General features: G+C 42.8%; 2 protein-coding genes across 2 annotated transcripts; both read right to left on the bottom strand.

Moving 5' to 3' along the window:
- Window positions 1-3714: 3714 nt before the first annotated feature.
- Window positions 3715-10718, bottom strand: LOC136496139 (uncharacterized). The gene is made up of 9 exons (XM_066491844.1): window positions 10103-10718; window positions 9857-9970; window positions 9144-9649; window positions 7881-8138; window positions 7280-7418; window positions 6536-6829; window positions 5974-6436; window positions 5446-5895; window positions 3715-3787 (listed from the first exon to the last, which is right to left on the bottom strand). The coding sequence occupies exons 1-9, from the start codon at window positions 10716-10718 to the stop codon at window positions 3715-3717; spliced, it is 2913 nt and encodes a 970-aa protein (XP_066347941.1).
- Window positions 10719-12059: 1341 nt separating this feature from the next.
- Window positions 12060-16353, bottom strand: LOC136496627 (disease resistance protein RGA2-like). Its single transcript, XM_066492359.1, has 2 exons — window positions 12767-16353; window positions 12060-12663 (listed from the first exon to the last, which is right to left on the bottom strand). The coding sequence occupies exon 1, from the start codon at window positions 16053-16055 to the stop codon at window positions 12888-12890; it is 3168 nt and encodes a 1055-aa protein (XP_066348456.1). The 5' UTR covers window positions 16056-16353; the 3' UTR covers window positions 12060-12663; window positions 12767-12887.
- Between the last annotated feature and the right edge of the window lie 5488 nt (window positions 16354-21841).

Genomic DNA, 21841 nt, shown 5'->3' with positions numbered 1-21841 from the left:
TGTATAACTTCTCAAGATCTACAAAGTTTATTTTGGTCATTTCTTCATTTGACAAAGCGACAATAACGTTGTTCATAAAATCTACATATCTCATATCTCTCATATTAATTTCATGAAAGTAGAAGATACATATATAAGATTTGTGAACAATGTTACTACCACTACGTCGGATGAACAAATGACCAAAATAAACTTTATAGATCTTGATAAGTTATGAAATTTTGTAGTTGGCAACATTTTGATTTGAAATCATCTGGTCATGCAAAAACGACGTTTGAATTTGAAAATTTTAAAATTTGAATTTTTCAAACGACCTCGGATGAAAAAACTTCCTAAATGAAAATTGTAGATCTCCAAAAGTTATGAAACTATGTAGTTGACAACTTTTTGATTTGAAATCATCTTATCATGCAAAACTATGTTTGAATCTCTCAAATTTAAAATTCAAATTTTTCAAACGACCTCGGATGGAAAAACTTACTAAATGAAAATTGTAGATCTCAAAAAGTTATGAAACTTTGTAGTTGACCACTTTCTGATTTGAATTTATTTAGGGCCTCAAACAAGCAATTTACTCTCAGTTTGCCGAGTGCCTTTTTTCTAGCACTCGGCAAAGCCGTATTTTGCCGAGTGCCTATATTTTGGCACTCGGCAAAGAGGTATTTTGCCGTGTGCATTTTTTTGGCCCTCGGCAAATCAGTTTTTCGAATCAATTTTTGAGGCCCTAAATGAATTCAAATGAAAAACTTTTCAACTACAAAGTTGTATAACTTCTCAAGATCTACAAAGTTTATTTTGGTCATTTCTTCATTTGACAAAGCGACAATAACGTTGTTCATAAAATATACATCTCTCATATTAATTTCATGAAAATAGAAGAGAGATATATATGATTTGTGAACAATGTTACTACCACTATGTCGGATGAACAAATGACCAAAATAAACTTTGTAGATCTTGAGAAGTTATGAAATTTTGTAGTTGGCAACATTTTGATTTGAAATCATTTTTCATGCAAAAACGACGTTTGAATTTGAAAATTTTAAAATTTGAATTTTTCAAACGACCTCGGATGAAAAAACTTCCTAAATGAAAATTGTAGATCTCCAAAAGTTATGAAACTATGTAGTTGACAACTTTTTGATTTGAAATCATCTTATCATGCAAAACTACGTTTGAATCTCTCAAATTTAAAATTCAAATTTTTCAAACGACCTCGGATGGAAAAACTTACTAAATGAAAATTGTAGATCTCAAAAAGTTATGAAACTTTGTAGTTGACCACTTTTTGATTTGAATTCATTTAGGGTCTCAAATAAGCAATTTACACTCGGTTTAGTATAATATATTGGGAACTAAAACGGAATCTAGACACAAGTGACAGTGTGGTGTAGTGGTAGAGGAGGTTTGTGCGCAGCGGGAGGTCTTGGGTTCGAATCCCGTCGGCCGCGTAGCCGTGAAATTTACGCGAAAAAAGCCGGAGATGGATGGGCGCTGACCGATGGGGCCTCCACCAATTAAAAAAAAATTCATTTTTTTTGGGTAAAAATTCCCATTTTTTCGGCTTTTTTTTCGGTTCCAACTTTGCCGAGTGTCGGCACTCGGCAAAGGCTTTGCCGAGTGCCCGACAAAAGACACTCGGCAAAGACGTCTTTGCCGACTCTTTTTTTGCCGAGTGCTCTTTGCCGAGTGCAAATTGGGCTTTGCCGAGTGCCCCTGGCACTCGGCAAATTCACTGAGTCCAGTAGTGCACCATGAGCTATATACACGCTATATCTTTTTTGGGGGGTTTGGTTAATGATGACTTTGAGCTATATATGTATTATTATGGACCCAAACTTCCGAAGGTAGATCACATTAATGGCGCTAACCAAAGAATAAAAAATATATCAAATTTTTATTATTAGCTCTATATTACACCTTCCTTAGTTGAGCGGTCGATGCTATCGGGTCTTATATTTTGAACTTTCCTATTTAATTTTGTTAACTCTCATACTGATTATTTTTATTTTTTTTCTATTATATATCCATATCAAAAGATAATTTGAATTGCAACTTTCAATTTCCTTTTATTCCGAAACAAAGATTCAATCACTTATAGCAAGTGTAAATTGAGAAGCCATTTTATAATGACATGTGTTGGTAATAGAGAAATCGGCATAATGATGTTTCTAGGTTAAAATTTGTGTAATGGCAGTGGTGTGGAATTTATCAGCAGGTAGAGGGTATTAGGCTTACAATACGCTAGCTATAAATAGATAATATACGCTAATAGAGGGGCACTTTAATTTTATTTTCTCTAATCAACATGGCAATTTTCTAGACCTTGGGAATGAATGTGGATGTTTCTTTTTTGTTGGCCAAATACTAAATAAAACAATAGAATCGGCCAATACTAGAACAATAATAGAAGATTATATCATGCCTTCCGAAAAAGAAGAAAAAAACTATCATGCCAAGTGGACACTTTGCATCTTTGAATATACAAAGACGAACTGTGGCTGGCCCCAATCATCCTAATCTTGAATTTGAAGGCATCTGTTGCGGTTAGCTTTATTAGTTCATCTTTGTGAAATCAATTGAAGGATCGAAACGGGCGACCAGAGGGGGGGGTGAATGGTCGCGGAAGCCAAAAATAATTTCTAACCCTTCCCCTAAACACAAAACCTGATTAAATCACGTTTTTCAAATCTGGCCAGAACTCTATGTACCTAGTAAACCTGATGTGGACGAAAATCCGTAACTCCGATCGACCTAAAAATTTGTCAGATTAAACTAGATGAAATTATGAAACTAACCCAACTGGAATCATGTCAATCGGACTTACGGATCTTGAGATAAAAATAAAACAAGCAGACTATGTCAGATGCTGACGAGAATTGTAAAGAACCAATCGAGATGCACAAGATCAATCATTATAGAAGAAAGATTAAATTGAGTAATTGAACTTACAAAAGTGCATCTAGCCTCCGCCCGAACATCCTCCCTCTCTTAATCGGAGAGATCAACAAAAACCTCTCACTAGAATTCAAACCCTAGGCTAGACCGGAGAGAGGAAAACTGAACCGTGGAACCCTAGGGCACGAGTACCGTTCACGGGGTACTGTTCACGCGTGAATAGTAACTCGCCGAGAGTCCAAAAATGTTCAACCTTCTCAACCCTAGGTGCCACATATTTATATCTCCAAAGGGTGGCACGACCTATTTTCACATAACCCCCTACGCTAAATAAATCCAACGTAGGGGCGTAAATTCCAATTATGTCCTCCATGGCAAATTCCGCGATGTCCGCGATCCCTCCATCTCCGCGATGTGATCCTCGCGATGTCGCCACACGACCATCCGAAATCGTATCGCGATCGCCAGAATTTTCCATCTTCGGCCAACGCCTGCCGCACGGGCGTCCCGGTACGATGCATGGCTTTGTGGCTCAACCAGCGAACCCCGGATTTTGTGGCATAATCCGGAAACCTCCCTCGACGTCCTCCCGCCATGTAGCCAGGTACAGTAGACGTACACCGCACGATCACCTGTCCCTCGAACGCAAGCCTCGATCCGCCCTTCTCCGCCCCCGTGGTTTTTCGACGCGGCATCCTATCTTCGTTCTTCACTCGTCGCCGCATGTACCTTGTCTCCACCTGTCACCTGCAACCACAACCTGCCAAGAGACACGTCACACGCACACCGTGTTGTCAATCGCTCATCACCAAGGTGCTAGCCCACTGGCATCTCAATCTCCCCCTTGATGAGTGCATTGACAACACCACACCGCACAAATTTATTCGTACTGAAAAAGAAAAATAAAAAGAAAGAAAAAGAAACGATCTTAATCCCCAAAGACATGGGCTAGCGAAAAAGCTAGGCTCGACACAATCAAGACAGAAATTCACTCTCCCCAAGGTGAATCAAAAGCCATATCAATCTCCCAAAAGCAATCTCAGCAGCAAAACTCACAAATTTCAGCAAAACTCCCCCTCAACCCCTCAAAACAAGCATGCCAAGTCTCAGCAAAAACGAATTCAAACTCCCCCTGCAAGAATGAATGAACTCCCCCTGCAAGAATAAATTTGTGCGCTACTCACTCTCCCCCTTGTTGACAAAGCACTCCATCAAGATAAAATGCAAGGAACCAATTTAGAGAAAAGCATGTGAGAAAGCACAAGTTGAAGCTTCTGAGACATATGCCAAATACTTATAAAAGCTAACCAACAACACTAGCTATCCAGAGAAGGAACAATACAATGCCATGACCAATAAAAATTTAGAACTGAAATCTGTTTGAAAACTAATGTGCCAGGCAAAAACATGCACATTCCAAACTCAGTGCAAAGCTGAAGACAAAACATATAGCGAGCTCACACGACAGATACATAGCTTCAGTCAAAGTTCACTGCAACGCCCACAAATGCATTCACTTGTCATATTTAATTCTGACTTTTGTGAGCATGATAAGCAGGGATATGGGAAGCAAGAGTTGTGCCCAGCCAGTTTGTTTAATTTTGTTTATGAGCGAGAACCAGCAGGGACATGGGAAAAACAGAGTTGCGCCCATATTTAAATTTTCAGTAAGGCAAGCAGATCATGAGCTAAATAGCAGAGATATGGGAATTCAGAGTTTTTGCTCACAACCATACTATGCACTCCCGAGTTAAAACTTGTATTGTGAGTTACATTTGCAGTGAAAACCCATTAAAAGAAGCTGACTACCGAACCATGAGCAAGATATATGTCAAGTATTCAACAAGTCACTAGATCCAGAAAAGCAAGCATAGCCCAACATAATTTTTTAAGTATATATCTGTGCTGTTTTCAAAATAAAAATTGGTCAAGCAAAGCATTCAAACCTCTCCAAAAGCATCGATCGCAAACTAGCCAAAACAAGTATAAGGCATATGTAACTGAAGCAACTTACAATGATACTAGAATGGGTAACACACCCCGAACTCACCACGCAAACGTGCAAACGTGGTTTGATCGAGTGGTTTAGTCAGAATATCAGCAAGTTGCTGACTAGTATCAATGTATTTAAGCTTAATATCACCCTTCTCAGCATGATCCCTCAGAAAATGATGACGAACCTCAATGTGTTTCGTCTTAGAGTGAAGCACAGGATTCTTTGCAACACTTATAGCGCTAGTGCTGTCACACAAGAGAGGAACGCGAGAAAACGACAAACCAAAATCGCGAAGGGTAGCTATCATCCATAAAAGCTGAGAACAACAACTAGCAGCAGCAACATACTCAGCCTCTGTAGTAGATTGAGCAACATTAGATTGTTTTCTAGAGGACCAAGAAACAAGCGAAGAACCCAAAAATTGGCAAGTACCCGATGTAGACTTTCTATCCAAACGACACCCAGCAAAATCAGCATCCGAATAACCACACAAACTGAGAGTTGAAGCAGCAGAGTACCAAAGGCCAAATGCAGGAGTAAATCGAAGATACCTCATTATGCGCTTCACCGCCTGACGGTGAGAAGTCCTAGGGGACGCCTGAAAACGAGCACACATACACACAGCAAAGTGTATATCTGGCCTCGTAGCAGTCAAGTACAGCAGCGACCCAATCATGCTTCGATATTCCTTCTGATCCACGGGCTCTCCGTCCTCATCAGCATCCAAAGCAGCGCTAGTCAGCATGGGCGTAGAAATTGGCTTCGCATCATCCATCGCAAACTTCTTCAGGACATCCTTCGTGTACTTTCCCTGATGCACAAATGTACCTTCCGAAGTTTGTTTTATTTGTAAGCCAAGAAAGAAATTCAGCTCGCCCATCATAGACATCTCAAATTCTTTACTCATCACATCTGCAAACTTTTTCACAAGAGCATGAGAGGAACCACCGAAAATGATATCATCCACATAAATCTGAACTATTAAAGTGTCATTTCCTTGCCTGAGGAGAAAAAGAGTTTTATCAACTGAACCCATTTTGAACCCGTTTTTAAGCAGAAAAGTTTTCAATCTAGCATACCAAGCACGAGGTGCTTGCTTCAAACCATATAAAGCCTTTTGCAACTTAAAAACACGATCAGGAAAATTGGGATGTTCAAAACCAGGCGGTTGTTTAACATAAACTTCTTCTTCTATAAAACCATTCAGAAAAGCACTTTTCACATCCATTTGATAAAGCTTATATCCACGTGAAGCAGCAAATGCAAGCAAAATGCGAATGGCTTCTAAACGAGCAACAGGAGCAAAAGTTTCACCATAATCAATACCCTCTTTTTGAGAAAAGCCCTGAGCAACCAGCCTAGCTTTATTTCTAACAACATGACCATCTTCCCCTTGTTTGTTCTTAAAGACCCATTTAGTTCCAATTGGTTTACAAGAAGGAGGAGGATCAACCAAAACCCAAACCTGATTCCGTGCAAAATTTTCTAACTCCTCATGCATGGCATTGACCCAGTTAGAATCAGATAAAGCATGTCCAACATCTCGGGGTTCAAAAGAGGCAACAAAGGCAGTATGCGCAAAGACACAATAATTTTTATTTTTCATACCTCTGTTCCTTGTCGTGCGTTCATCCAAATTACCTATTATGTTCTTGGCAGGATGACGATTTTGAATGTGTCGTGGTGCTGTACGTTTTGAAATCGCCTCCCCCTCAACTTCAGCCGGTACATGATCAACAGTCGATGAAGCTGTAGGCTTTGCTGTAGATGTACGTGTCGGCGATGGTCCATCCTCCAAAGTGGTGGAGGGCGCCTGCTCAGGCTGGGCGCCAGGCTCCCCCTGCATTGCAGGCTGGGCATCATCGTCATCGTCGTCGTCACATCCATCTTCCTCTTTCTCATCCTCAAAAATATCCTGCCCGATCTCGTCATCACCTGCACACTCAAAAGCAGAAGAAAAACAAGGCATTGTCTCGTCGAAGGTGACCTCACATGTCTCATCGATGCGGTTAGTACCAAGATTAAGCACACGGTACGCTCGCCCTTGCAAGGCATACCCCAAAAATAACCCATCGGAAGAACGCGATTCAAATTTATCCAAATTTCCCTTTTTCAATATAAAACACTTGCAGCCAAAAACTCGAAAGTGGAAAACTTTGGGAGGTCGACCAAATCTCAACTCATAAGATGTTTTTCCTAGAAAAGCTCTCAGAAAAATGCGATTAGCAACATAGCAAGCGGTGTTAATAGCCTCAGCCCAAAAACGTCTAGGAGTTTTATGTTCATCAAGCATTGTCCTAGCCATCTCAACAAGCGTACGATTTTTACGCTCAACAACACCGTTCTGGGGAGAAACGTAAGGTGAGGAAAACTGATGATCTAAACCTTGTTCTGAACAAAAAGCTTTTATGCGAGAATTCTTGAATTCTGTACCGTTGTCACTGCGAATTGCTCTAACGGCATTATTTGACAACTCATTTTTTAGCTTCAGAACAAGATCATGAACATGTGAGAAAGCCTCATCCTTAGATTCCAAAAAGAACACCCATGAATATCGAGAAAAATCATCCACAACGACGAGCACATACCACTTCCCACCAGCAGACCGAACACGGGCTGGACCAACAGTGTCCATATGTAACAGTTCACCCGGTCGTCTCGTCATCACCTGAGTCACAGGTGCATGAGAAGCAGCAACCATTTTTCCATGTTTGCAGGGAGCACAAATCAAATCCTTTTCAAACTTGAGTTTCGGTAAACCATCAATTAAATCCAATGAACTCAAACGACAAAGCAAATCAAAGCTCAAGTGGCCCAACCGACGATGCCACTTCCAAATCAGGGGGGAACCATGAGCAACTAAACAGCGAGTTTCACCAAAAGATTTAGAAAAATCAGCTTTAAAAATCCGTCTAAAAGGAGAAATCTTGCAAACAAGGTTACCAGCAGAATCAAGAACACGCGAATTTCCTTTCTTAAAACGAACCTCAAAATCATCCTCAAGAAGTTGCGAAACAGACAGCAAATTATAATGCAAATTCTTTACCAATGCGACGTCCTTTAACATGTATTTATCTGTTACCTTGATGCAGCCATGCGCCATTACCTTACCTTGACTTTTATCCCCAAAAGTGATGTTTTCCTTTACGCTCGTGGGGGTGAGGCTGGAGAACCATTTATCATCTCCGGTCATGTGGCGCGAACAGCCGGAGTCCATTATCCATATGTCCTCCTCGCCTCCAACCTGCAATCAACAACGAGAGCGAGGGTGAGCTAATGACTCAACACTGGGGTTAGGATAATGTAATGAAAACCAGTGCTGAGCCACTTGCTCAAAAGAAGCGTTAGCAAAATCAAAGTTCTCAAAAAAACGATGAGAACCACGAGGGGGAAAACGTGGTCTGTCATTCCGATGTTGTGCAAGAGCATGAGTACGTGAGCGAAAACCAGAAGAGCGAACAAATGGCTCACGTCTCAAAACAGGACGATTATGAGTACCACGTACAGGGTACTGCTCACATCTAAAAACACGACGATCATGAGTACCACGTGTGGGGTACTGCTCACGTCGTTCAGCACGCATCCTCCGATAACAGAACTCATAAAGATGACCATCATGACTGCAAAAATCACAATGATAAAGCTTGCGTGCAGGAGCGAAAGAAGCCTCAGCATTAGAACTAGAAGCAACAAAAACAGGCTTAGCAAAATGATCACAAGAAGAACCATTTGGCTTAGTATTTTGTACACCCTTGAAGTGTTTTGGCTTAGGCACCCAAACCTGCTTTTTAGGAGCAGATCTAGATGTCTCAACTAGCAACCCATCAGAGGTGACACCTGAACCCTTCCTAGGAGGTGGTCCAGTATATTTAGCCAAAGGTGGATTCTTCTCATCAACAGGTGGTCCACTTTTTTCACCAAAAACATGTTTCAAGTCATAACCGGGACCAAAACGCTCACCCCGTTTAATTTGAGCAATAGCCATACCAATTTGAGGCTCACGAATAGAACACCAACCAAGAATAGTTCTCAAATGCTTATTTTCTTCTTCCAAATCAGCAAGTTTGGCCCTTAAATCATTATTTTCAACAACAAAATTAGGACAAGTTAGGCATGAAGGAAGAACCGGACAAGTGTGTTTTTCCAACTCAACAATATGTGATTTAGCAACATTTAATTCAGATCGTAAAGTTGGACAAATTAAACAAACCGGCAAATCAGGACAAGTGTGTTCTTCAAAAAATTTTACCCGACATAAAGCATTATCCAAGTCAACTTTCAGAAGCGGGCAAGAAACACAAGTACCAAGCAAATTCGACCAAGAACGAAGTTCATTTAGTTCAGCATAAAGTTTATCTCGATCATCAACAATGGAAGAATACTTGGTTTGCAATTTAGAAAGCGAAATCATATGAATTGAGCATTCTTCACATTCATCAGGTTCAGCAGGATTAGATGCAGCATTTTTTAGAGTAGCTAGTTCAGCACAAGTTTTATCATAATCAGTTTTAAGTTTAGCCAACACTTTATTTTGCTTATGAACAATTTTAGTTAAATTAGCTATTCTTTGTTCTGCAGAAGTATCTACCTCATCATCAGAAGTTTCATCATTGCTGTCGGTTGATGCATCACCCTCCAAGGCCATAGTACATATCCCACCATTGATGCCGGCGTCAGTGATGAAGCAAAGTCCGTCTGTCTTCTTCTTGGGTGTCTCATCCTCGGAATCTGAATCGCTGGAGTCTGACGAGCCACCTGAAACATACTGTCCAAGAGAAGATAACAAAACATTTGCAGCCTTAGCGACTTGCTTGTCAGAGTATTTTTGTCCGCCTTTCTTCCATTGCTTATCCTTCTTCTTCTTCCTCTCCCTGAACTTCTCCTGGCGCCTGGAGGAGTTATTGCCCTACTCAAAAGATCTCTGCTTGTTTGGGCAATCAGCAGCAAAGTGTCCTCGCTCACCACAGTTGAAGCAGCCATCTGAACATCTTCTATTACGCCTGTTGTCATACACACGCTTAAACTTGTTGGAGAGCAGTACAAGCTGATCATCATCTAGCACCTCCAACTCCTCATCTGCAACATGACACAAAGAAGACAAAGCAAAACTGGAAACATTTGGATTAGCATTAGTGTTAGTCTTATTTCCAGAAACCAAAGCCATTGGAACGTCAGAAGAAGAAGCAGCTGTGGGATTTTTCAATTTACGCTTAGAAACAATTTCGATCTCTTTTGATTTGAGCTTACTGTAAAGCTCATCAGTGGTGAGAGTCTCATAACCTACAGATTCAACGATCGCCTCAACTTTCATATCCCATTCATCATTAAGTGAATGTAATAATCTGAGAGCCCTAGCATGATCATCATAAGGCATATTGCTATTCATGGCCTTCATCTTATTAACAATCACTTGAAAACGTGCAAACATGTCATCAATAGACTCACTAGGCAATTGGCAAAAAGCATCAAACTCTTTTCGGTGAATCTCAAATTTTCGGTTTTTCACAGTGTTTGAGCCTTCATGATATTTTCTAAGTTTCTCCCAGATCTGATAAGCGAGATCTTCACTAGAAACCCGATCATATTCAGTTTTACAAATAGAAGCCTGTAAAATAGCAACAGCGCGATGATTTGTTTCAAGAAGCCCGATCTCAGCGGCGTCAGTCGGTTCCTCAGCTGGAATCACATATGTGGCATTTTGTGTGATTTTCCATAGCTTTAGCGACTTGCCTTTGAGATAGTTGGTCATACGTGCCTTCCAGTAATCATAATCAGTCCCATCAAAAAACGGAGCGCGAACATCAAACTTTTCATTGGTCGCCATAGCTTTCAGCACCGATTAAGGTATAGAAAACCTAAACCGGCTCTGATACCAATTGAAGGATCGAAACGGGCGACCAGAGGGGGGGGTGAATGGTCGCGGAAGCCAAAAATAATTTCTAACCCTTCCCCTAAACACAAAACCTGATTAAATCACGTTTTTCAAATCTGGCCAGAACTCTATGTACCTAGTAAACCTGATGTGGACGAAAATCCGTAACTCCGATCGACCTAAAAATTTGTCAGATTAAACTAGATGAAATTATGAAACTAACCCAACTGGAATCATGTCAATCGGACTTACGGATCTTGAGATAAAAATAAAACAAGCAGACTATGTCAGATGCTGACGAGAATTGTAAAGAACCAATCGAGATGCACAAGATCAATCATTATAGAAGAAAGATTAAATTGAGTAATTGAACTTACAAAAGTGCATCTAGCCTCCGCCCGAACATCCTCCCTCTCTTAATCGGAGAGATCAACAAAAACCTCTCACTAGAATTCAAACCCTAGGCTAGACCGGAGAGAGGAAAACTGAACCGTGGAACCCTAGGGCACGAGTACCGTTCACGGGGTACTGTTCACGCGTGGATAGTAACTCGCCGAGAGTCCAAAAACGTTCAACCTTCTCAACCCTAGGTGCCACATATTTATATCTCCAAAGGGTGGCACGACCTATTTTCACATAACCCCCTACGCTAAATAAATCCAACGTAGGGGCGTAAATTCCAATTATGTCCTCTATGGCAAATTCCGCGATGTCCGCGATCCCTCCATCTCCGCGATGTGATCCTCGCGATGTCGCCGCACGACCATCCGAAATCGTATCGCGATCGCCAGAATTTTCCATCTTCGGCCAACGCCTGCCGCACGGGCGTCCCGGTACGATGCATGGCTTTGTGGCTCAACCAGCGAACCCCGGATTTTGTGGCATAATCCGGAAACCTCCCTCGACGTCCTCCCGCCATGTAGCCAGGTACAGTAGACGTACACCGCACGATCACCTGTCCCTCGAACGCAAGCCTCGATCCGCCCTTCTCCGCCCCCGCGGTTTTTCGACGTGGCATCCTATCTTCGTTCTTCACTCGTCGCCGCATGTACCTTGTCTCCACCTGTCACCTGCAACCACAACCTGCCAAGAGACACGTCACACGCACACCGTGTTGTCAATCGCTCATCACCAAGGTGCTAGCCCACTGGCATCTCATCAAATAAACCTAAGTTCGCTGTACTCAAGACTCGCACTCGCTGCTGCAGTGCTTCTCCACACAATACAAATAGGCCGATACATTTTTTAATGAAGAAATAAAAATAGTGTGGCCTCCAACAATCACAGACGAACGAGTATAGCCAATAGATAAGCGTTCACCAAGTTATGAAACTGCACCAATTATAATAACTTTTGCATAGGTTGCTAATTTGTGATGTAATTGTGCTAGAACCAAATGTTTCTATGCAGCACAGTAGTAGTAGTAATTACAAGAGTGGTGCAGGTTCCATGGAAAAGACCACAGGAGCAAAACTGATTTCTGAACACCCAGCATGCTCACATGCGTGCATGCGAATGCTGTGTCTCGGCCTCCCGGGTACCGGATACTAGATCTAGATATACAAGTCGAGATTGAGGAGATCAGAGAAGAGTTAAGTCTGGTATTGGCATCGGGGGAATTGGGGTAGAGAGCAACGTAGTTGTTGCGGTTTCATACAAAGTATGTTCGATGCCTGCGTCGGTACTGCTTGCCGCCTTCTTTTGTACTCGATCTCATTTGCCTTGACCCACACATGAGCTTGGTTGTATGTACATGACAGAAGCGCGCAAGTACACAGCAAGGGTTGCTAGACCGAGCCTTGAGAAGCGCAGGCATGATGGCTACGAACCACCACGACTATATATCCCACATGACTGCCTATTGGCAGGTTAGTTGCAACTTGAGATCCACCGTACCCTGCGAGTTGACAAGCCAAAAGAGCCACCAGTCATTACTGTATTCTAGAAAACAGCAGTCAGCAGGAGTATTGGTAACAAACGAGAGGAGCATCAGAACTGACCAGTCACTTGCAGCACCCTTAATTTGCCGTAATGGCCTAATGGGAACTGGGCAGACCACGAACAGTGAACCCATACACGCATAGGTGACGAAGGTAAGCATCAAGAGCTACTTCGACTAATCTAGTGAAGAAATTTGAGCAGTTCCATCCCCTCTTCGGTCTGCAGTTCCTTCTTCTCGAACGGCAGCTGTACCTCGGTAAGCTTTGGGCACCAAAATAGCTGGACATGCTGTATGGATGCAAGGCCCTGCAATCCTCCGATGGATGACAACTCCCGGCACTGACTTATAACCAGGCATTTCAGCATGTTTGAGCCGATCGAGTTCAACGGGATGCACTTGACGCGGTAACATGCAACCAACTGCAGGAGGGTGAGAGAGGTGAGGTTCTCTAGGCAGGCTGGAAATGACCTTTCCAGCTCATTGCAAGCCACGATACAGAGTCGTCGGAGAGAGGTGGGCAAAACCATTTCCCGTGGGCACTCCAGCTTGGTACATTCACAGATTTTTAGGTCCTGTAGGCAAACAAATTCAGCAAAACGATGGACAGGTATTAATTTTAGATCCCAACAGTTCTCAAGCACTATCGACTTGATGGATGGCAGTGTCTCTGGGATCAAGAACTGCTCGAGATTTGTTAGCCTAATGCATCTGTAAACACGTAAAGCAGTGAGGCATGTAAAGGCAAAGGGGGCAATGCCATTGTTGTGACTGCCGCTGCTGCTTGCATGTTGTGTTCCATCATCCCCCGTTAAACCAGCTTGTGTTCCGTCAGCAGAGCAGGGGATTGATAAACTTTGAAAGCAAACAAAATCGGAAAGATCCAGGCTTCTTAAAGTTGGTAAGTCTTCTGGTTTAAACCAGCTTGGAAGCGTATCACCAGCAAAGCCATAGATTGTAAGGTATTTAATTCTTGAATGAGGACGCAAGCATTTGAGCACTCCATTCTCACTGCTCTTCAACGAAGATCCTCCCTCTCGCCAGTGTAGAACAAGTTCCTTGAGATATTGTTTGTCAACAAGTTTAGCCTCAGCAGCCTCTTCCTCACTCCCAACATTACCAAGAGATCTGATAGCGAGCCTTCCATTGAGCTGATTCATGAACTTCAGTTCACCAATTCCACGTCCATTCTCTTTTCCAACTATGAACTCACTCAAGTTTCGTAGGCAAGACAGATTTCCAAGACCACTGACCCTTGATAAGGCTTGAGAGGCACCCGCTGGAAGTGCTAGCTGACGCAAGTTGATTAGCTTTGTTACATCCTGATGGATTCTTTTCAGACCTGAACGACTTGCATCAAGAACTTGTAGGCTATAAAGGCACCAGAGTTTGTCGGGTAATTCTTGTACAGTGCTATGAGATATATCAAGATAACGGAGACTATTCAATTCACATATGCTTTCGGGTAGCTTTACCAGCTTGCAACCTTTTAGGCTCAAATATAGAATGTTGGAAAGCTGATTGAACCAGGTAATTTCAACATCAAATCCGATTCTGAACCTAAGCGAATGCAATTTATTGAAATGTTGAATGTCTCCCATTCTGGTCAAGGATTCACCATCCACTTCAATTGACATGTGACGGACTGCACTATGCATTCGGTTGCTTAAATCTTGCATTACAAAGCATTCATCCATAGAAAAGGACACTGCCATATCATGGATCAGGTCATGCATTACGTATCTTGCTTTATTCGGGAAATTTGGATCAGCTTGAAAAAGAAATCTGTTCCTCAATTCATCCAAGTAACTAATCCCCACATCTTCAGAACGCATGCTCCCCTCTGGCGCAACAAATCCCTCTGCCACCCAAATGTCAACTATCTTGTCTCTTTCAAAGCTATAATTCTTCGGAAATATGGAGCAAAACATGAAACATCTCTTTACCTCTTCTGGGAGATACAAATAGCTCAGTTGAAGGGCTGGTAATATCTCGTTCTCTTCATGCCGTAGCTCCCACAGTTCACTCTTCTGGATAGTCCTCCAGTGTTGTTCTGTCAGCCTCATACTCAACAAGCGCCCGAGTGTTTTTGCAGCCAAAGGAGACCCACACAACCTAGTCGAAATACTCCGACCAATATCTTGCAAATGAGGATATGACTCTGGGTCATTTCTACCAAATGCACACTTCTTAAAGAAGTCCCAAAATACATCAGTAGGCAATCCTTCGAGATGGAAAGGCTCACAGTTGCTTGTGGTCACACGAGTAGCAACCACTGGACATCTTGTAGTCACTAAGATCATGCTGCCTTCAGGTCCACGCCTCAGTGGTGCATAAAATGCCTCCCAATCAGCATTAGCGTTCGGCCAAACGTCATCTAACACCAAAAGGAATTTTGGGCACATCTTGAGCCGCTCCATCAATTCGATCTGAAGAGCATTTAGACAATAGGATGGGTTGATTTCCTCCCCAGGGATGGATTCAATGATCTCCTTTGTTATCCTTTTCTTGTCAAAGAAGTCTGAGACACAGACCCATATCATCACACCAAAGTGGTTTTTCACCCTTGGATCATTGTAGATATACCGAGCCAGGGTAGTCTTCCCCACACCGCCAATGCCAACAATCGGGATGACAGAAACATTGCTTTTGCAGTTAATCTCAGCATGTCCAGCCCTGCCGTTGTTTCCTTTTGGTTGCTTGGCTCTGGATGTAGATGCGACACCACTGCCAGCTGTTGCTCTCTTCCCATTAGACCCTGCAGATCTTCTACCCCTGCTGAGTGGCACTCCCAATAGTTCGATCACCTGATCCCGTTGGGCCTCACGCCCAATCATCACACCAAGCATCTCGATCAATGCATTTCGTTCACCATCGCGACCAACAACTTCCGGAGCACTGATGATTGAACTCGTCTCCGGCATGATCTGCGATGGCTCAACGCTCATAAGACCCATAAGATTGAGCATCCCCTCGATCTCAGCCACGACCTTGTCGAGCTTCTCTTGGGTCTCCTTTATCCTTGCTTTGCTACCACGGATATAAGTTTTGGCAAGATTCAGAGAGGAAGATAAGAGTTGACCTGCCCTGCTCCGATCAGCGTCCTCTATCCTTTGCCGCAGCACTTGATCATCCAGCTGGCGGAGAAGGTCCTCTGCATCGTAGGTGGTGTCCTTGAGATGCGAGAGAAGCTTCGCGAGCTGCTTGTCCTTGAACTTGGCCCACTCGCTGCGACAGATGAGCATGCGAGCCTTGGGCAAGGTGGCTTGGAGGTGGACCAGGTCGTTGCTCAGCTGGATCCCTTCCAAGAAATTGGTCCCAGCTGAGAGAATCCACTGCAGTGCCTCCATGGCCGTCGAGCCTCCTCAAGGACTGACGGACGGCAGCACTCGAGGGAGGCTGACAGCAGCGACTGCCCGAAGCCGGTGACGAACGGATCTGGTGAGAGGCGTCTCGATCCGTCCGATCGGGTACGGACGCCGACGGCCAGCCACGAACCCAGAAGACGGCGAGTGGGCGACAGGAGCTGCACGAGAAGGCACCGCCGGCTAGGATGGAGTGGTCGCGCGAGAGAAAAGAGAAGGTGAACGGCGCGTGCTCTTATTCGCTCTGCAACGAGGGGGAAGTTTCGTGCTAGTGCTAGCCATGTTCTTCGATATTGCTGCTGCTTTATGCTCCACTGATCCGGTGAAGTTCTTTTTAAAGCATAGATTCGCCCTTTTCTCGCCAAAGCAATACCGTCCATATTAGAAAAGGCAGGATATACGTCTACGTGACAACGCCAACTAATAATAATATAGCTTTATTTCTTTTGAACCAAGCGTAGTTTTTAATCCGAGTTTAAGTTTTTGACTGGAATACATGCTACTCTGTTCGTTTTTAGATCTCGTTTTGATATAGTCGGATTCGCATCAATCCATATGTATTAGGCTGGATTAGAGTAAAACTTGAACTGAATTTCACTCCAACACATATGGATTGAGGTGAATCCGACAATATCCAAACAAGGCCTTACAAGAGGCACACACGTATTAAGATTTAAACTTTAGACTCTTTGATCAATCATTTAGCTAACAATTTTAAACTATTATAACACAAACTTTCGTAGCTTAGATTTGTAAGGAACTGTACTATTCAATAATCATAAATTTATAAACATTAACGATAATATAATATAAAGTAAATGAATAGTCAAATTATAACTTATGAGACTATGTCATTCTAAACTACGCCTCGTAAAATGGGATCAGGGATTAATAAACAACAAGCTACCGCCATTGGCTTCAAATCGACCATCACTACTGGTTTTTGCAACGGCAATGGACAAGTAGCTCACTACCTATTATTGGCTACTATCAACAATGAAACATGAGTATCACTAGCAATTGTAGCCAACAGCCAGCAGCGGCACATGAGCAACACTATCGGTTGTTGTTGGCTACAAAACCGGCAATGGTGTGCATTTGCCCCGGTAGTTTACTACCAATAATTTAATTACTGGTACTTTGGCTATAACAACGTTAGCTTTGGTGAACACCATCATCTATGTACTCTTATTCTTACATGTGCCTAATTAATGTGTGTTATCCACGATCCGTCCTCAGCCTCTTGGTCCCTCGATCCAAGTCTTTGTGTCTGCCTTATTCAACCCTCGGCCTCTTCGTATGTCTGTTAGGACAATAGAAGCGATAACATTTTGACTTTTCTAGGTAGCCAATGAAATAGTAGCTGACTGTCTAGGAGTCTAACTTTCCTATTTTTGCGTTAAAGACTTTAACCTCAGCTAAACAACCCCACACACGTAAATAGTAAGTGAGGGTTCTCTTCATGTCCACAACTCATACGGTGTTTTGGGCACCGACTTGCTTGGCACTCGATTAAGAATATGAATGGCGGTTTTTAACGCCTCCATCCATAAACTTATCGGTAGAGTAGAGTAACTTATCATACTTCACACCATATCCATAAAGTACGATTGCGTCTTTCAGCTACTTCACTCTGCTAAGGCTTGTCCGGTGTAGAGTACTGGGCAACTATGTCATTTTCCTATAAGAACCTAGCAAAAGGTCCAGGAACTTGGCCACATGGGGTGTGTCGACCGTAATACTGCTCCCACGGTCAGATCTTACTATCTTAATTTTTAAATTGTGCTGATTTTCTACTTCAGCCTTAAATATCTTAAATTTATCCAATGCTTCTGTTCTTTCCCTAATTGGATAAATGTAGCCATAACAAGAATAATCATCTGTGAATGTTATAAATGAATCATAACCATCCACACTCTATCCACACTCTTCACAGGAAAAGGAACATAGATGTCTATGTGAATTATTTCTAAAATTTCTGCGCTTCGTTTAGTATCTTTCTTTATTTTCTTAACATACGTTCCTTTTATGCAATCAATGCATTGTTATAAATTTGAAAATTCTAATGGCAGAAGAATTGATTTTTAATCAATCGCTCTATTATCTCCCTCGAAATATGTCCTAAACGACAGTGCCATAATTTTGATTATACATCATGAACTCTCTTCTTCTTATTTCTTGCATTCATAGACGAAGAGACATTCTCATTCTCAGTACTTACATCATTCACATTCTCAAAAAGTGATAATAAATAAAGCTTGTCTTGTCGGAAGGCAAGACCAACATACTTATTATTAAAAACAATCTGATATTTGCCATTACAAAAATGGCAATCATATCCATCATCATCTAAACGTGAAACACTTATTAAGTTTCTTCGCAAAGAGGTACATAAAGAACATCTGAAAGCTTAAGTACAAAACCATCATGTAATTCTAGAGAGAGATCTCCAATGGCTTCAACTTGAGCTTCAACTCCATTTGCTACTTTAATCCTTCTTTCTCCTCTTTGCAGGGTCCTCGTATGAAATCCCTGGAATAAATTTGTAACATGAATAGTTGCACCTGAGTCAATCCACCAAGTAGATTTTGCATAACTTAAATACAAGAATTCATCTATGAATGTAATAATATCCTCACATCTCTTCCAAAGGCTCTTCAGGAAACTCTGGACAATTCTTCTGATAATGCCCATACTTCTAGCACCATTTGCATTGATCCTTATCAACTTGGAAATTGTTGTTCTTCTGCTGGTGATCATTCTGAGGGGCTTTCCCATGAGGTTTGACATTCTTGTTAAAATTTTTCTTTTTATTGTCCTTCACATGATTTGCAAAGTCACCATGTGAGCTTTTAAGCCTCTCCTCCTCTTGCACACACATTGCAATGAGCTTCTCAATATCCCACTTATCGAGCTGCATGTTGTAATTAACAACAAAAGTTTTATACTCTTTAGACAAATAAGCAAAAACCAAATGAATCAAGAACTCATCTTTGAGCTCCAAATCCATTGGCTTGAGCTTGGATGCTGTGTTGCTCATCTTCAATATGTGCTCTCTTATACCTCCATCAGAGTATTTCTCATTAAATAACTTCTTTATCAGAGTGCTTGCATAAGCCTTTGAAGAGCCAGTAAACTGACTCTCCACTTTCTTGAGATACTCTGTGGCGGTGTCACAATCTGGGATTGATCCCCTTATTGTATCTAAAATAGTGGACTTGGACACCATCAAGCACTTGCGGTTCAAAATGTCCCATTTCTTACGATCAAGATTGTATTTCATTCTCACTTCTGCATGATCTCGCTTTCGAGCAGTGAAATCAGCATAAGTTTCATTCTCTGCCCTCACCGGATCCTCTGGCTCAGTAGGACACATAGAGGTAAGTGCTAGGTCATTTTCGGACAACGCTAGTGCTAGCTCATACTTCTCTTGCCATACTCGATAGTTGCCCCCCCTCAAGAGGCGGAATATGCGAGATGAATGCCATTGGGTTGAGTCCTAAAACAGTGTCAGAGATAGCGAGAAAACATTAACATAATAATTTCATGCCTTAATTTAACGTTGGTCAAAATTAAAATATATAAATTCTTCTACATTAATTCTACATCACCATTGGACAGAAATAGAATTAATACATAAACTCATAAATAAGGCATTTATAATCTTGCTATCAACTCTGTCAGAAAATAGCAAAACATAAATATAGCATTTTTTCTACATTAATTCTATAACACCGTTGGGCAGAAATGGAATTAATGCATGAAAACAACTCATAAATAAACTTATTAAATCATAATATTGTTATCATCAACGTTGGTCAGAAAAATAACAATAGTATAATTTAAGCAAATATTACTACTCCTTCAATTAAAATTGTCCATTTGGTTCAATATAATTAGAGGATAAATGTAATTATAGCAGCGGAAACATGAATAAATTTATCTACTTTTCAGAAGTATTTAATTGTACTTTTCTACTCTCTGAAAAAATTATTCCGTTGGTTCAAATTTTGACAGAGATTGTACCACAAAACATAGCAAAATTGTCAAAAACTGCTTCTAAAAATAAATAAAAAAACCTAAACCATTTGAAACTGTTCATTTGCCCCGCATGCAGAAGCAGCGCATAGCCCAGCAAGCCACAGTAGCGCGCGGCCCAGCGGCGCGCGCCGCTCTCCCCCCACGCCCACCCCGCAACCTGGGCCTGGGCTGGGAATCTGCAATCCCACCTAGGCTCATTTCGGCCCGATGACGTTCCAGTCGTCGGATCAGATCCGACGGTCGTCTGCGCGCGTCGCCCGATCAAAACGGTGACCTCAGCTGCTCCCCTAAAACCCTAACTCACTCTTCCCCTTCCCCATCTTTCTCATCCCTCAGCGCCGCAGCCAAGCAAGCGAGAAAGAAGAGCAGCAGCGGCTCGCATGGCGGCCGGAGAAGAAGAAAAGGTACGGCGTCGCTGCGGGCCCCCTCGTCGGCGCGCGCTCGCTCGTGGCTGAGTACACCGCCGTCGAGCGGCCTTGTGGCGACGCCCTGAGCCCCGGTCCAGGAAAGAACCTCATGGCGGCAAGGCCACGCCCTTCGGCGGCTCCCTACCCACGCGCCGGCGGAACGGCGGCACGGTTTCCTTCCTGCGCCCACGACGGTGGTTACATCGACGAGGAAACCCGGGTAGGTCACTCGCATCTCTCGGTAACTTAGGGTTAGGGTTTCGGGTTCATTGGGGATTTCTAGGGTTTGATCGAAAACAAAATTCGAATCACCTCCTTCTAAATGCTTCTTGTTCTCTGCCCCAAAGACTAGATCTATACTTAGACCGGCTTTGATACCATTGATAGAATATAGGATCATTAGGAGCATAGATCTAACCGGTAGAATGGTTCTATTCGAGATAAAAGATGTAGTTCATCCTAGTATATGTAAAACTAGAGAAACAGAGGAAAGGGTGAGAGGTGAGACGTCACCGACCATCAGAGGGTTTGGCGATGGAGCTGGAGCCGCCCATGGTCGGTGCAGTGAAGACAGTGGCGTTCGGGGCGGTGAAGTGGTCCAGTGGCGGTGTCATGTCCCGGCGGTGAAGACGCTGGCGGCTTCCCGTCACTGGCTGCGCACCCTCTCGAGATCGGGCTAGGGATTATGTCGGTGGGGCGACTGTGGCTACCGATCAACCTCGTGACTCGAGCCGTCGGCCCCCACCCCTATATATAGCGCAGTGTGACGGGGGCCCACCAACCATGTTGGGTTGGGCGCCCCTGATCAGGGCGCGAGGTCAAGGCCCAGCTTGGCCGTTGGCCCGGGCTGGAGGAGATCAACACTAACAGACGCCACTCTAGAACAAGTTCCTTGAGGTATTGCTTGTCAACAAGTCTAGCCTCAGCTGTCTACTATCCGCGCCGACAGCTTCCTTCGGTGGGCGTCAGCTGCCACGTAGTCCTGTCGGCTTCTGAGCTGCCAATAAGGCTCCTATCGCCGTCCAGCAGCCGACAGGGTGCGAATTTTGTATAACAGCTTTTAGATTTGCAATTATTCAATAAAAAATATTATTTCAAAAAAAAACTCCGATTTGGTAGAGCACTAGTGCTTGCTTTGTATCCACTAAAAAAACTAGTGCTTGCTTTGTCAAGTACAGCTGTAATGCTGAATTGAACCGGCACGATGGCCTGCACTGATTATCCGAGAAGGTATATAAGAAACTACTACTTGACTTGTACCCTCTCCGTCAAAAAAAAAAGACGTTATGAAAAGCGTGTAAGTCATACTTTTTCAACGTTGAC

Source organism: Miscanthus floridulus, chromosome 12 (genome assembly GCF_019320115.1).
Source record: "Miscanthus floridulus cultivar M001 chromosome 12, ASM1932011v1, whole genome shotgun sequence".
NCBI classification, from domain to species: Eukaryota; Viridiplantae; Streptophyta; class Magnoliopsida; order Poales; family Poaceae; genus Miscanthus; species Miscanthus floridulus.
This window is presented reverse-complemented; position numbering and strand designations above follow the sequence as displayed.

Coding starts and splice junctions, on each gene's coding strand:
- LOC136496139 (XM_066491844.1), bottom strand. CDS start 10,718: ATGGCGACCAATGAAAAGTTTGATGTTCGCGCTCCGTTTTTTGATGGG. Junction 9,971..10,102: donor GATCGAAATTGTTTCTAAGC/GTAAATTGAAAA, acceptor GTCATGTTGCAG/ATGAGGAGTTGGAGGTGCTA. Junction 9,650..9,856: donor AGATGGCTGCTTCAACTGTG/GTGAGCGAGGAC, acceptor AGTATGTTTCAG/GTGGCTCGTCAGACTCCAGC.
- LOC136496627 (XM_066492359.1), bottom strand. CDS start 16,055: ATGGAGGCACTGCAGTGGATTCTCTCAGCTGGGACCAATTTCTTGGAA.